The 16380-nt window shown below is 41.0% G+C and overlaps 1 protein-coding gene across 9 annotated transcripts in view; it reads right to left on the bottom strand.

Annotated features, from left to right (window-relative positions):
• Nucleotides 1-16380, bottom strand: part of LOC308397951 (serine/threonine-protein kinase BRSK2-like) — a 158572-nt gene that overhangs the window by 21933 nt on the left and 120259 nt on the right. For 6 of the 9 annotated variants that reach the window (XR_013971871.1, XM_080884241.1, XM_080884242.1 and 3 more), the window contains exons 8-12: nt 13577-13723; nt 12730-12761; nt 11899-12063; nt 11566-11663; nt 8473-8626 (exon numbers count right to left, since the gene is read on the bottom strand). Coding sequence is in view for 8 of the 9 variants with exons in the window: in XM_080884241.1 (XP_080740367.1) it covers nt 8473-8626; nt 11566-11663; nt 11899-12063; nt 12730-12761; nt 13577-13723 (596 nt within the window). In the remaining variant the exon portion in view is untranslated. The remainder of the gene's footprint in view (nt 1-8472; nt 8627-11565; nt 11664-11898; nt 12064-12729; nt 12762-13576; nt 13724-16380) is intronic. The other 3 variants (XM_080884246.1, XM_080884240.1, XM_080884245.1) reach the window with 1 other exon arrangement.

Here is a 16380-nt window from a genome sequence, read left to right as displayed (position 1 = left end):
CTCACAGCTATGACGCTGCCCCGTCATAATGAAGAAACCATGGTTTCTTCATTATTATTACTATTTTCATTATAACCATAATATTATAACCACGGTGGCACGGTGGTTAGCACTGTTGCCGCACAGCAAGAAGGTCCTGAGTTCAATTCCACCATCAGGCCGGAGTCTTTCTGTGTGGAGTTTGCATGTTCTCCCCGTGTTTGCGTGGGTTCCCTCCGGGTACTCCGGCTTCCTCCCACCGTCCAAAGACATGCAGCTTGTGGGGATAGGTTAATTGGATAATCCAAATTGCCACTAGGTGTGAATGTGAGTGTGAATGGTTGTCTGTCCCTGTGTGTTGGCCCTGCGACAGACTGGCGACCTGTCCAGGGTGTACCCCGCCTCTCGCCCTATGACAGCTGGGATAGGCTCCAGCGCCCCCCGCGACCCTGAAAAAGGATAAGCGGAAGCGAATGGATGGATAATATTATAATAATAATATTATTTAAATAATATAATAATAATATTTACATAATATTTAAAATGCCGATGTTGAAATGTTCTCTCTTTGGCTGCTTTAGCGTCTCTACAGCGATGCAGCTGAAGAAACTTCTAAAACAAATATTAGCAAGTTGTTAGAAATCAATTAGCTTCTTCTGCTTGTGTAAAGCTTTTATAAACAGTATTTTTACATCTGAACTCAACATTCTACTTTAATTGAATTCAGCTGTGAGTGAAATAAAACATCTGCCTAACTGCTGCTGTGCTACTTGATTCATCATCCAGATTTTTTTGTCTTTTTGAAATAGAAAATTACATTAATCTTGTTTTTTTAATGACATGATGAATTAGTCTGACTTAAACATGCTGATGATTTACGTATTTAAGAAGTACAGACGAACATCAAACACCTGATGGTGAGCCTGTGTTAATAAAACCACTTCTAATCTTTCAATTGAAGCAGCTATCATTAATTTAAATATATAGACGCACCTCGTTAAATGTGATCACTGCTTATGTTTCCTACCAGTGAACTGCAACTAAAAACTGATATTATTTCCAAATGAATTAAACAAAGGTCTCTCTCAGAGTCTCATTTTAAAATGCCTAACTTAACAGCATTACAGAGTATATTTAAAGCCTGCTAGCCCAACTATGGGTCGTTTCACACTTTCTGACAGGCCTCATCTTTGCATCTAATCGGAGCCACTGAACTGTGCCTCTCGCCTGTTTGTGCCGTCAGTACCTTTTAGGCTATTTTTTAATGAAAACACCTGACAAACAATGACTTACTAAATGGTACAGATCATCGACGATGTTTGTTTTGGTGAGTGAAATTATATCAATTTGAACTAATTAGCAGATGTGTGTGTCTGTGCACTGCACCAGTGCTCTTTCTGAATGCAGTTTGCTACCTAAGCTTCTTAGAATTACTTGATCGTTTTATCCAAATATGGCGCTTCTGGTTATGCAAAGAAATATACCAGCAGCTAACATTTATAGTTTTAAAGAGTTTTAAAGAAATGATGAAATCACAGTTCATTCATGATGTTTGTTTTTCAACCCAAAAACTGGACCATCAAAGTTATTTAAAATAACCGAAGAGCAAAAACAAATAAATAATTGGAGTTAAGAAATCATTACGTGAGAAGTTGGAAGCATCAAACCTAACTTTTTGAAAATCTGCTAATTGTATCAACTACCTCATGATTTTAAAAGCTCTTTGTTTTCCATTATTGTCTGTAGCCCCGCTGTGATACAGTCCCACAGAGTATAATACTGCAGAATCATACATATTCTATCTGCTCTGCGTCCTCATGCTGAGGAAGCACGCGCTGATGTTACGTTAAATCATGGCTCCCGCCAGGGAGAGGAGCTCTTTTGTAACACGCAATTCATCAACGGTGGCGCCCATCCAGGACAAACCCAGGACGCTAACGCTAGCTCATCTCTGAAACGGGAAAATGGATTCCTGGTTTGTTGCTGGTGATGTTTGTTCGTGGGCACAACAAGCTTCATTTTATGGATATTCCCAGTTAGATGACGAGCAAGATAAAAAGCTGTTCAGTGGGACTGTGAACCTCATTTTCATCTCGTGTTTATGCTCCATCTGCATTCAAAGCAATTAATTTATGCTAATCTCCATTAAGGCCACAAATCCATAGACAAACTTGTGTTCAGCCGCACAGGGAGGATCCACAAATCATTATACACAACCCTCCCCATGCATCATTGGAAAAACACACTGGCAAAGTGCAAAAAAGTTTGTTTGTTTGCCAGTACTTCCTCCACACACACACACACACACACACACACACACACACACACGATATGGAGTGAAGATGTTAGGAGGGGAGGAGGCGTTGTTAGACACGGAGGCAGGAAGTTGACCTAAAAATTGTGTTTGCCTCTCAGCGGCTGAGGAAGCAACACCAAAGAGGAAGGGCGTGCAAAACTCATCGTGTGCCATTTTTCAGATTTCAGCGTGAACAGAATACTCTGCTCACACTGATATAGGCTTCTGATAACAGCGTGACCATTTTACATCATGCTACTTGGATCCAAATACTGTTTAGATCCAATACTATCTGACACAATACACCTGAGTTTCCATTTGTATCCACTTTGTCTTATTATGCACTGATGGACACCAGGGCCTTTTGTAGTCTGTCCCTACAATTCTAACATTAGGGCTGTTCGATATAACGATATATATCGGATGACGATATAAAAACGTCTATCGTTTCATTTTACGCTATCGTTTGTTTTGTGTTGTCGCAAAATAAACTGTTTACGGCAATATTTTTTCATGGTTTTGATGGTCACTGTAGTGGCTATATTCATTTCTTAAAGTTCTCTCTTTCTCTTATATTTAATATCACCACACTACGGACGGACAAGCGCCTGTTTTTATGCGTTGTCGTTAGCAACAACGACGGTAACAGCATCGCGTGTCCGCTTGTTTATGTTCCACATAAACCTTTCACAATAAAGCTCAAGATCCTGTTGAGACTTTTCAAAATAAACTGAATCACGTGAAAGAGCAGATTATTTACGGATGAAGTAAAAAAGAGCCGCCAGGTGCTAAAAAATAAACCTTAGACTCAAACGTTAGAACAGGCTTTCCCCCGCAGCACGCCGTGTAATAAATACTCACAAAGAAAACGGCGCCGTTACAACTTATGTCTAAAAATGTATCGTTTCATGCATCGGTTAAAACACTCGACTCCAGCTACATGACGCCCAGCTGGAAACACTTCACACAAGACGAGATTCACAGAATTGACAGAAAATGTTACATTTTTGTGATTTATATCGTTATCGGACGATAGAATTCTTATATCGGGATATGAGGTTTTGGTCATATCGCACAGCCCTATCTAACATCATGTAAAAGTTGTTGTTGTCCAGGCACTCTTCACACAGACGGATTCATTTACAGTAAATAAGGGGCACCTACAGTGGCCCTAAAATGAAAAGAAGTCAGAACATATAAGAAGAAAGCTGAAAACTGACTACAGCATTTAGACAAAAACAGAAAAGGTAAACGTGATCCACCAAAATGATTTTAGACTTATTCACCAGGATTGTAATGGAAATATTTGTAACCTGTTTTTTGAAGTAGGGTTGCATTTACCCAAACATAAAATTGATTTTTATTTATTAAAATATGAGGAAAATATGTTGTCAAAGGCAGTAACACCGAGTCACTGCCTTACCTTTATTTGGACCAATGCATTTATAAGTGATGTCACTCTCCGGAGACCCAAACTCATTACATAAATATCATTCTTCAAAATCTTCAGTTTTCTGTTCCTTCAGTTCAAAGGTAGTAAAAAACGGAGCCAACGACGGTGCTGAGAGAAATGATGCTCGCCTGTCTCCAGAGATTTCAATCCACTAATAACAAAATAAGACTTTCTCCATCTTTGTCCAGAAAATAAAATATTATTGACATTAGCTGTTAAAAATGTTGATTGTGTTTCTTTTTGGGGATGTTTTTGTTTTTCTTAATGTCGTATTTATATTGAGCGTCTGAAGTGATTTGTTAGTAAAGAGAATATCTTGTTGTGGCGTTGCTTTGGTCACAATGTGGGTTTTTTAGATGATCAATTAATGTAAAAATGATGCAAAAGCAATGACAAATATTTGAGTGGCCACAGACAGATTTTCATAACAAAAGGTAAATAAACTTTTTCTATGAGGAACCACATGCTACATCTAAAAGTGAAAGACAAAGGTGTGACGAACTTTCGCAAGCAATAAGAAAAACCAAAGAGATGAGTGGGAAGAAAATAACACAGACAACAACACAGAAACTCAGAAATCCAATACCTTTCCTCCTTGCTGCAGTTAGCGTTTGTGATATCCAAGCTCTTACTGAAAACAGATTTGCTAAAAAGGGGGCAGAAAAGAAAAATCAAGAGATAGACAGAAAGGCAGTCAAGCAAGGGAAAACCTAATGTGCAACATGCGAGCCTGTTAAAAAATAAATCTTGAAACTAATTTATTACTGTGAAACTAAAACAAAACAAGACAGAAATTACCAAGAACCCAAGAACTAAAAAACCTCAAATACATGCAGAGATCGAGAACTAAGGAGTCAAAAATTAAGAGGAGACACACATTCATGGATCATGCTGGAGTCAGTGGGACATTCAACACACTCCCTTACCGTAAACAATCAGTTTCTGTATTTTTGCACCTCTGAAACATTTTTACAAGCTGTAATGTTCAGCTTTATTGTCTGAATCATCCTCAGAAATAGGAGAACGCAGCCAGACGCGTGGGCTTTCTGGCTGTTAAAGCTGCTGAAGTGTAACAAATCAGACAGCACCTGCTGAGTGCAGCTCATCACGAGCAGAGCAGCGTACAACAATTTGTATGAAAACTCCAGCATAGCATATGTCAGCATTTAGAATATGGTTTTTGAACAAGAAAAATATATACTGCAAATGTACAATTTGCTTTATATGAAGAGAAACAGTTTTTCATGTTCTGACAACAAGAACACAGCAGACCAGGTGATCTCAAAGCTCACGCAGGCTGCACTATTGTGGTTGCCAACATTCGCCATCCCGGTGTCCTGTCATCTTCCTCACCTGCGACGGAGGCAACGGGCACGTCTGCATTATCGCAGTTTAATCCAGAATGCATGAGAGACGTGCTTGTGAAACAACACTGCAATCTTTTGCTGTTTCCCTCTGAAAGGTCCAGTGACGTCAACGCCGGCCCGGGTTCTGCCTTCTGTGTGGAACATGTCCCATTGAACTTGCTCTGAAAAGGACCTGGGTAGAGGCACAGCGGCCCAAGGCCCTAGAGAAGAGCCTTGTCACCTCTCTTTTTCTCCTCACATCTCTTCTGCAATGATATAACAGCCGCGCCGAAGAGTCCTTGAGGGGCGACAGGGGTGTCGAGGAGCTCCTCTTTTTTCTTAGTCAGCAGGTTGGTGAGCCCGAGCCAGAGTGTCGGCTCCTGGATAATCATGAGACCCATGGCTCTCCCAGCAGCCTGTACAGCTACCTTGTGGAGGTGGAGGACGTGGTGAGTTATGACGCAGTTTTCTTCCCACACTGTGGTATCTGATTTAGCTGTCATGTCCTTTTCTAGCTTGGCTTGGTAAGCCATTAGCATAGAGGCGGCGTTGTGGGCTCTTACCCACAGACCTGCTGCCTTTTAGCACTTTATTTGTAAGGCTAGACTGGAAGCGGTCTGTCTTGGAGAGGAGGGATGGGGTGATGAGGACATAGATGTCTTCAGGTGAAGATGGCTCAATATTAACAGTTCCACTTGTGGCATTTGACTCCATCCTCTCACAAACCAGAAGGGAGCTCCCCACGATGGGGTGTTTTTCGCTGTATGTCTTTTCTTTCCCCATCACTTATATCTCATCAAGTAGCTCTGGGGAAACGGGCAACACATGCTTTCCCGTCTTTTTTGCCTTTGGATATTTCTCACCATCAAAACGAGATTTTACAACCTCGCTTTGCACGCCGTGCCACGGGATGTTGAGCCTAGCAGCTGTGCGCTTGCACACGTCCTGCATGTCCAGGGGAGACGGCAGTGCAGATTTTTCTACCTCACCGGTAGCCGAGGGCTTTTCAACCAAGCTGATGCTAGCCAAGGAGTTGGACTCTTCCTCCTCATCGTCAGACTGCAGGAGCTCCGTGTCACCTGACTCATCTTTGTCCTCGTTAGCATCTCCAATCCAGGGTGACTCAAGCATGGGGGAAAAATTCACATATTCCATGTGTCTCCAGTGACGGGAAAGCAGTGACGATGGGGTGAGGGTCTGCATCTGCCCAGCTCGGGCTTGGTGTTGCGGCCAAATCATTGGGCATTTAAATTTCTCCTTGCGCCACAGCAGCCTCACACAGCAAAGGGTCGCCACCCGACAGGTTAGCCTGGTGAGCTAGCCTGTGGCGGAGTAGTTTGTGTGTGAAAGCCGCGCGTTGGATACAGTTGTGTATGGATGTCATGGTAGCTTGTGCATGCGATAAGCAAAGGCATGCCGCACACACGGGGTGTGTATCCCAGGCAGAAATCTACTTGCTGCAAGGACAAAGTTTTGCAACTTTGTTGTCAGTCATAGCCATGGTTAGCTAGAGAGTTGTGAATGTTAGCGAGCTCTACAACTCACTAAAGTCCAGAGAATATTGCTATTCTTCAGCTAGCATGGGGTGAAAAGTACTTTTCTACAGGTATTGCTACCTAATGTGAGAAACCGTTAGCGCCGAAGGGTATTGCTACCTGATGATAAAGCTAGTGGTACCTTTATTAGCAAAGTGTTGCTACTTTGCTTTGGGAAAAGATTGCTACCTCCCGGGGTGAAAGTATTGCTACTTGACACCAACATTAGCCACAGGACAGTATTGCTACTCCTTGTATGCTAGCACCCAATAGCACAGGTGTCTTTCCACTCTTCTGTTAAAAACGAGAAGAAGCAGTGAGCAGATACCAATCCAGCGCCCGGGAGCAGTGTGCAGAGACGGTAACTTGCTCAAGGGTACCTCAAGGTAGCCGTTTGGTGGATTTGAACCCCCGACCTTCCGGTCATGGGGCAAACACTCTACCTACTGAGCTATCCCACTGTCTGGGCATCACGTAGCTGGCATAAAGGCATTTGAGCTTCTGATAAGGTCACACAAGAGACATTCCCATAATGAGACAGGAAACGAATGCTATGAAAGAGAACCACAAAGATCTTCAGCTCCTTCTACTTAACCTCTTCTATGACACCATAAATTACTCAAAACACATCCAGAGCATATATTGAATTAAATGTGTTAGCTTGCTCTCTTTTAAATACACAGATAATATAAAAAACACATACAGCCACCACAGTGTCAACCATTGGCTACAGAAGTCCATCAGGCCAATAAATTGATGCTCCATCAATCGTTTCTACTGCATCTGAATATAAAGTAAGTAATTTAATGTGGTAGATTGATGAAAGCTTGTTTTCACACATAAACCCCCGACAACGACAATACAGTTTGGACATCGTCTGCCGTTTCCTGCAGCATGGGATTGATCCTCAGCTGCATTTTCACTCCTACTCTGGTTTTGGTGAGGGAGCTGCAGAGCCAGGACTGATGAAGACCGCTCACTCGCATTAGATCAGATAATAAGTTAATAAGATATTTTTTATATATATATGTTTTTAGAAGATTTAGAACATTTGTCTCATACTAATACCTCACTCCTCTAGTAAACAACATGCTGTTGCTTCAGCTCGTCATGTAGGGTTTCACATTATCATCTATTTTTTTCTGTTTGTCATACAGTATATGTGTGTACACCCATGTCCATACAAGGTTATTAGGAAGCAGGAAACACATGGATTACAATCTCCTCCATTATTTTGTCACAGCTCGACTACAAAAACATCCACAGATTTCGTGCACGCCCGCTTGCTAAATGGATTTCAGTTCACAGCTTCTCAAACCGGGATGCTTCTTGTCCTGCATGCTCCATGCACACTTTACCCACACCACGCACAAACCTGAGAGACCGGTCCATGCATTTCAACATCTGTGATGAATTTCCGCCAGAGCTAAGAGTGCACCGTTAGTCTCAGGCAGATCTAAACCCAGAGATTACATCAAGCCTTCTGTGATGTGTATTGTATGTCTGACACCACCAGAGAAAGAATAATGCATCATGTATTTAACCACAGTTCACTGAAGCATGGAAGGACTTACAGCTGTTTGAGAGACTTCCCAGTAAACCTGACAGAGCTCAGTGAAACGAAAGATTGAAGTAAAGTCGTACTGAGGGCAAACAGTACACGTGTGAAATTAATATTTTTAAAAGACCAGTCCAATTTTGATAAAGTGCTGTAAACTGTGATTAAATGCATTATTTATCATAACTGATAATCAATTCAAAACTCATCAATGACACTTTAAACAACAGCAAACAGCCTTGATTGACCTGGAGAAACATGTTTGTCCATGCACACGAGCACACGTGCCAATCTCGGTCTTTTACCTCTGTCCGTGTGTGGCCATGTCGATGGCTCGCCGCACCGGTACAGGAGACCCTCCCTCTGTGACGCTCAGCACCTCCATGGACTTTCTCTCCGGCCTCCGCTTGCCGTGACGGCTCAGCATGGGGGAGTCTACACGCTTCCTGGGAGGGTCTGCTGAGCGGGCCCAGGGTGAGCCGAGATGAGAAGGAAAAAGACAAAGGCAAAAACATTAAAAGTGATCATTAAAAAACAAAAAACAGTCAGAAGAATATAAAAATAACACGTTATTCTATATTTATCAAATGGTAGAATCTCATAAAGCTGATATAAAACAGTAAATTAAAGGTGAAATACTAACTGAAAGGTTCAGTTTATCAGAACACTTCAGCCCCCTAAGCTATTCATTATGCTCTTTTTATCCCTCTACATGTAACCTAGGACACCACTTTAAAGGAGCAGAGTAGAAAACAAAATGCGTTCCTGTATTTGGACAAGCATACCAAATTTTGTCATTTGACATACATTTAGTCAGGATTTTCCACTTACTTTTTTCTGTGGAAGGAAGACGCTCATGGATAAAGAAGATAGCAAACAAACACAAAATACCTTTTCTTGGTATCGCAGCTATTATCAGTTTCACATTAAAAAGCTAATCAGTATGTCAAAACATGACTGTATTAGCATATATTTAGCTTTAATTTGGTAAATTAGCTTTTTCCTAAATGGCTAACATTAGCTAAATTTTACTTCAACACATTAAAATACTGATGACACTCCCTGGCAGATCGTTACAAGGAGAAACCCTTTGAATACAAGCATGCTGATCCACACAGGTGTACACACAGGTGTTCACAGACACAATCTACACCTTTCTTGGCTGCTACCTCAAAGCACATTGTGCACTGTCAATCTTGCGTACTGCACAATAACATGTAATATTTAGTATTTACTGTTATCTACTGTTATCTAGTTTATTGTGATGGTGTTGTTTTTATTATGTTGCTCTTTGTTGTTTGTTTTCTCTTCTGGTTTTTTATCGTCATACAGGTGATCCAGGTGTTTTGATTGTTTTTCTTGTCCCCCCCCCTTTCTCACCATCTCTCCTCGCCTCTATTTTTCTTTCTCTCCCTCTCTTTCTTTCATTCTTTCTCCCTGTCCTATCCCCCAGTCATGTCTGTCCCGTCTGTAACAACCAAAAATCAAATCAAATAAATACATAATTATAATAAAGGTCAATCAAATGGACCAATATGGCAAGGCCATGATGATCCACTTGGTAAAGTAAATCCGCTTGGCATCTTTCTTGGCCTTCAGACAACAATTCTGACGGCTAAAGATCCAAACGGGACAGGCAAAAAAAAAATGTGTGTGTATGTATGTCATTTCCAAAAACGTATTTTTAAACTAGTAGTAACAACAAAAATTGATGAAAAAAGGTTCTACATGTAGTACACAAAGACTGTGTAGCTTTGTTAGCTAGCTCACTCTGCACTCTTCCACAAAAAGATAGCTAACCACAGAGCTATACTCATAAAAAGAGTGTATTTAACTAACTATCCAAGCAAAAACCAAAGCAAAAGTCACTAACAGCATGAAAAGTGAAAATGGCAAACCTACATTTATAGAAAATCGGCTAACTAGAGAGACAGTCATAAACTAGCTTACTATAAGTGATGACGTGATTAATCCTGCTTCCGGGTCCAAACTACTCTGCGTTTAATAAGGCTGTTGTGTTTTAAAATGTTTGTATCTTGTTCTACTTAATCTCAACAAACCTCTAAAAACAGTCAGTGATCGCTCTCAGTTTTTATTACCATTGTTCATTTTAAAGCTCGGTTTTTAAACCCTTACATGTAACTACTACAGCCCAGCCCATGCAGCAGTATATTAATGACTAACCTCGTATTGTGGATGGATTATCTCAGTTGTTCTCCTGACTGAAGTTTGGTCCGTTTACAGCATCCTGCCATGCGATTACATTTGTCTCTAACCATCGGGAACCCTCACGTTAACTTTTATCGAGTGGAAAAAAGTTAGCGTTCATCCTCCAGCTTCACTGTGCTAATGTTATGCTAACATAGCTGTGTTGCTAGCCACCACGTAGCACATCATTATATAAAGGCTAGCCCAACTTCAGTAACCCTACAAACGTCACTGCTGTTTAGTTTTCTGTCTTCATTTATGTTGGAAGTGATAGCAGAGCTGTACGTTTGAATTTGTTTCCAAAATCTCTCAGTCAGAACATGCTATATCAGGTTTAGGTGGAAACTAGCAAGCTAACTTCCTGCTAACGTCTAACATCGTTAAATGTAATAAATTCTATTTTAATGGATGCCTGGATGTTAAAATTAATTGTTAAACCTGATAAAGCAGCAACGCTGATTATTTTATTAAAGATGAAAGAATTTAGACAGTTTTTAACTCTCAGTGATGCTGCAGTGTTCATTTGACTTTGGGACCTGAAGCAGAGTTTGGACCCAGACATGGCTAATGACATCAGACTTAAAGACCGGATAGCCATCAGTTTTGATGAACCTGAATGAATTAAATATAAACACCTTTTTTAAGTTGCTAGTTTCTATTAATATTAAAATAAAAATTAGTAGGAACTTACTCAAACAGAAATGCAGATAATACTTAATCTCTATAAGATGGAGTCTGAATGCTACTCCTTAATTAAACTAGTTTAAATTGGCATGGACACTGACAGACAACAGGTTATTGGTAGATTTGAGTTGCTTTCAAAGTTAATAGAGATAGTTCAAAACTGGAACCAAACAACACGTATATTTTTTGTAAAATAGGTTTGTGGCAATCCTGGATGAAATAATTAAAAAAAATCAAAACATATGGGATCAAAAAAAATGTTGGCATTTAAAACCTTCATTGCTTCATTTGCCTTACTCTAGTTTGATTTACTGTATAAACATGCTTAGCATGTTAACAAAACCTGCTGAGCCAAACCCTAAGGGGTTAAGGGGATGACCAAAGGTATTAAAATTCAGTCATGTGGGGCTAATGACCATGCGTTCCAAAGATATTAGCAAAACACCAAATAGTCGTTGAGGCATTCATGTATGGACCAATGACAGATATTGGTTAGACTGGCCTACCGATCTCGTTGCGTGGTGGCAGGTTCTGGTCCTCGTGGCTGGGATACCTCTCCTTCCGGTCCAGTAGCAAGAAGTAGATCATCTTTTCCTGGTTGTCCCTGTAGAGACAAAGAGAGATGACCGTGAGCTGAGCACCCAGCAGTTGAGACTGGAACAAAAAGACGGTTGATCATCGCAAGATATTAAATGAAATAATTCATCAAGCTGACAGTTTGTCAAGCAGTCTCTAATATATTTCTCTTCTCCGTCTCAGCGCCTCCCACCCTTTCAATCTGCTTCATGTGTGGTTTTGTAAATGACTTTTTGCTCCCTCGTCCCTTGATTGTCACTCACTCCTCAGACAGCAGATCTTTGGTCAGTTTGTCCTTGTCTCTGAAGCAGCCCAGGGAGTGCATGCTCTCCAGGACGTCGGGGTCGATCTCTTCGACCGAAGCGAGTGTTCTGATGGCCACCTTCCTGGGGATGGGCTGCTCGGGTTCTGGCTCGTTCTTTCCAGCTCTGCAACATAAACCGCACAATCAAACGCTCTGGTGAAGACACTAAAGCTTCCCAACAAAAGAGAAGCTCAGTCCTTAAATTCAATGATCAGAAAAAGCTTTTGAAAAGTTAAATTTGGTGGAAAGTTAGTAAGTAGTAAAGTAATCGAACCAAAGATGCACAGAGGTTTTTCAAGCAGGCCAAAAATCTGGCAAGACTTGCTTTTGATAAGAGGATACATTTATACACAGTAAGAGTTTTAGTGGTGGTGGTGGTGTTTTGGTGGTGACACAAAAATTCAATCTAAAATGTTTAGTAAGATGGCAAAAATCAGTGAAATAAGGTTTTACTGAACTGTGTGACCCTCTGTGTGATTTCAAATCAAAATAATTTGAGTTTTAAAATCCAGAAATATTACATCCATTAGAAATCAGAGGTGCATTAGAGCATCCTGATGATCTGGCCTCTCAACGTTGGAGCAAACACAGCTCTCACTCTCAGGACTAATGGACACGATTCCTCTCTGAGAGGTCTCCATCAGAGAGTTCAAAAAACACTCTTATTATTTTCATTCTGCATTATCTGCTGTGGCGTTTTTCTTTCATCACATCACTTTAAGCGGACATGCACGTACACACTGAACCAAGACAGAAGCAGACGAAAATAAACTCAAGTGTCTGTACTCACAGATACCACGTATGCTTCTGGATCTGCTCCAACTGTAAGGACAAATAAACATTAATGAATGATTTCCAAGTGAAACTGACAAAGACGAGCAGGCTCAATGGTCTCTGAAGATCCAGGGAATGGGCGTCTTTATCAAACAGCATTAAGTTGCAGGATCCAGTGTCCACTTCACCACAACGAGGCACACTGGTGAGCATGCTGGTTAACTGCACGCTGCAGCTTTTTCCAGCCTTTTTAAAGCTCAGGAGCAATGAACAGGAGCAGACCCTACAGCCACCGTCCGGCTAACTGCAGTGAAGTAAACCTAGGCTATGACTTAGCTGGAATAAAGGGAAACAGATGCAGGAAGGGAGGTTCGCAGTGTAAAAGTTTAAAAGCCTTTTCTTTCAAATCTTCTTTATAAAACTAGTTTTTAAAAATAGTTTCTCTGTGACTTGTTTATCATTTCTTTGGTGTTTGATTTCGTTTTACACTTTTATGCTGTTCTTACTCTTGAGTTACAGATTTATCAGCTGCGGTATGATGCCTAACACAGCTGCTTAACCTGCAGAAGAAAATGAAGTGAAAGCAGATTATCTAACAGTACTTTTGTTATATTTGCAATGATTGTCTTCTAAACAAATCTTTGGTTTTAGATGAAAGGAAAGAACAGTAGCTGCAAGGTCAGTCACAGTGCAAATGTGCTAAATTTAGCAAAAGTGCAGCATGTAGTTCCTAAGGCAGCAGCCGGAGATCATAAAAATGCAAAGCGACCACAGTCACGCTGATGGAGGACCTCAGTCCTCTCCGGGTCTATAACGAATCGGGCCAGGGGGTGATGTGACGTGGGCAGACTGCAGCAGCTTACCGTCAGCCTCTTGATGGGGTCTACTTCAATCATGCCACGCAGAAGGTTCTGACAGTCTGGAGGGATAAAGTGAGGCATGTGGAAAACTCCCAGCTTCACCTTCTCCAGCAGGTTTCTCAGGTTGTCGTCATCAAAAGGAAGAGCACCCTGAGAAAAGGCACAATGGTAACGTCTAAACATTTACACATTTCAATCCCTTATTTTCTGTTATACATCCTGTTGTAGTGGTGGTTACTTTTTAATAACGTGGTCTTAATAAAGGTCAGCATAGCTGTAGATACTCCTTTGGAGTCTAAAGTCTTCCCAATTCTGTAAACGCTCCACTTCAGATTGTTCTGTACTCCCAGATCTTCATAATGTCAGTGAGAGTGGATATCTACAGTTGGTCACATGAAGCACAGAAGCCCCGCCCACTGGCTACTTAAGCTTTCTGTTGATGAGCAGAAGGCAATCAGAGGAAAGTGGTGACAGCCTTAAAGGGGGAGGAGCTAAAGTAGCTTTCAGTTAGTGGATGAGCAGTGATGTCGCCTCTAGGCCTGGTACAACCTAAATAATTACTCAATAATTATTAATAAACTATCATTATTAATATGTGGATTGCTCTGTGAATCATGCAAACTACCAAGAATGAAGATATGGAGCTAAAAACGAGCACAGCAGATCCTGGTTCTTTGTATTTATTTGTTTAAGCAGTTCTGTATTAAAATCACACCAGCAACACGAGATCACATGGCCCAGCGCTGACATCTGCCTGTTGTCATGTAGCCGGCCTGTCAGGTGTGCCCTGAGAGATAATCTGCCGTTTGACAAAGAAGGTGACCAGAGGCAGTTTTGCGAGAGGTATCAGTCATCAGAGTGAGTGATGATGAGGCACTCTGTACTGCAGCCAGCCGGCTCTGCCTCTGCTCTCCAGCTAGGGCGCACGCTCAATAACATGATGACTGATACCGTTTCCTCCTCATAAAAAAAACAAGCAGGATGAAGCTAGATGGTCACTGACACTGCGTGGTAATCAAAACAACACCAGCGGAGAGATTTATCTTCACATGATGACTGTGTTATGTGATCCATCTTCATCAAGAGGATAAAACACTCGTGTGTTCACACGGCACCAAAACAAACAGTCATTTACTCACTACTATCACGTTACAGAGCTGCTGGTATGAAAAGCCTTCGTATGTGATGTGTCCGCACGAAGCAAAGCTGACATATTCAAATCATTTTGTAGGGGAAAGAAAAAAACAATATTAGGATAAACTGGATTTTCCCCACATAAATATTTTATTTTCCCACAACCTGGAATTTACAAAATCCAGAGTTTTTCAGAGGCCCAGTTTTACCCATGGCCAAACTACATACAAGCTGCCATATTTACCATAATAAAGCCTCGTACACGTGGTCCGGGTCTAAATGTCTATTAGCTTGACAAGAATAAGTTGATTATTTTATGGACGGACAGAATCTCTAACCGCATTTTAAAATTGAGCATCCTTTGATCAAACCAAACAGAGTGAGCTCTCTAACCTGCATTTTCTCATGTTTCAACTAGTACTGTCAGCGTTAACCTCGTTAAAATGACGTTAATGCCATAACCGCATTAACGCGACAAATCTACGTTAGGCGGTTAGCGCGGATCGCTCGTTAACACTGTGCAGCCCCACGCACGGGCGATCCGTGCTAACTCGCTAACGGAGGTTTGTTGCGTTAATGCGGTTATGGCGTTAACGTCATTTTAATAAGGTTAACGCTGACAGCACTAGTTTCAACAAAACAGTGATTAAAGAACTAAAGTCTCATTTAGATTCAGGGCATCAAGGCTGTACGTGCACATACATATGATATGCTGGTATAATAATATTTAGTAATAACGAATCATTTAAGCTAGCCATTCAAGCAAGAGGGAACAATGAGACAAACCAAGGTCAGAGGTGGACTCTCACTCACAAATGTGCTATTAGCATCTCCTGCAGAGATAAACAGTCACTGCAAACACAAGAAATTCCACAGAGTTCTCCTGAAAAGGCAAAGCTACGGTCGTTACGGCACAGGAACATAATGTGCATGTAGATGTATGCAACCAGCAGCCACATTTGCACACACCAGCCTATGACTGGCCTTAAATGATCGATCACCGTGTTTTGTCACTTATGAAACACAGATTTCTGTTGTGGAAACATTCTTCTGCAGTCGGTCATTTGTCGATTCACAATTTAGAACAAAGAGGCCCGTTACAAAGGAAAGGAGAACATCCTGTCTGTACCCATTTTATTTATAATGTGGTTTTAATATTTTATCAGTACACATTGTGTTTCCAGCAGCCCATCTTTAATTTAATCCTGGCTGGTGGAAACCACAGACTCCAGGTGTACCAAAGGATGCAGAGTGCTCCCATCAGGTGATTTACTTTGTCCAGAAGTAATTCACGATCTTTTTTACTTTATCCCGGCTGCATACAGTATAAATACTTTGCCAAGGAAAAAGCTGAATTAACTCCGCCCCTTTGGTTTTTTTCCCTTGTCATGTTGTATCAGATCAGGAGTTGCCAGATTTAGAAAATGTAACTATTTTAATGTTATGATTCTGTTGTGCTTCCTCGTGGATACGATGCCCCTCTTTTTACAGTTGTTCGCATCCCTCTTCATGAGTTTTTGATTTTGTTTAGCACCTTTTTGTATTTTTGTTCAGTTTGTCATTACATATTATATTTAAACTATTTGGTTTCTTTGTGGGCATTTCGCATCTCTTAGTAATACTTTATGGTCATTTATCACACAATTGTAGCTGTTTTTAATCTCAGTGTTTTG

The sequence above is a fragment of the Rhamphochromis sp. 'chilingali' genome (assembly GCF_963969265.1).
Source record: "Rhamphochromis sp. 'chilingali' genome assembly, chromosome: 6".
NCBI classification, from domain to species: domain Eukaryota; kingdom Metazoa; phylum Chordata; class Actinopteri; order Cichliformes; family Cichlidae; genus Rhamphochromis; species Rhamphochromis sp. 'chilingali'.
Note: the sequence above shows the minus strand (reverse complement) of the source record. Positions and strands in the feature narration are given on the sequence as shown.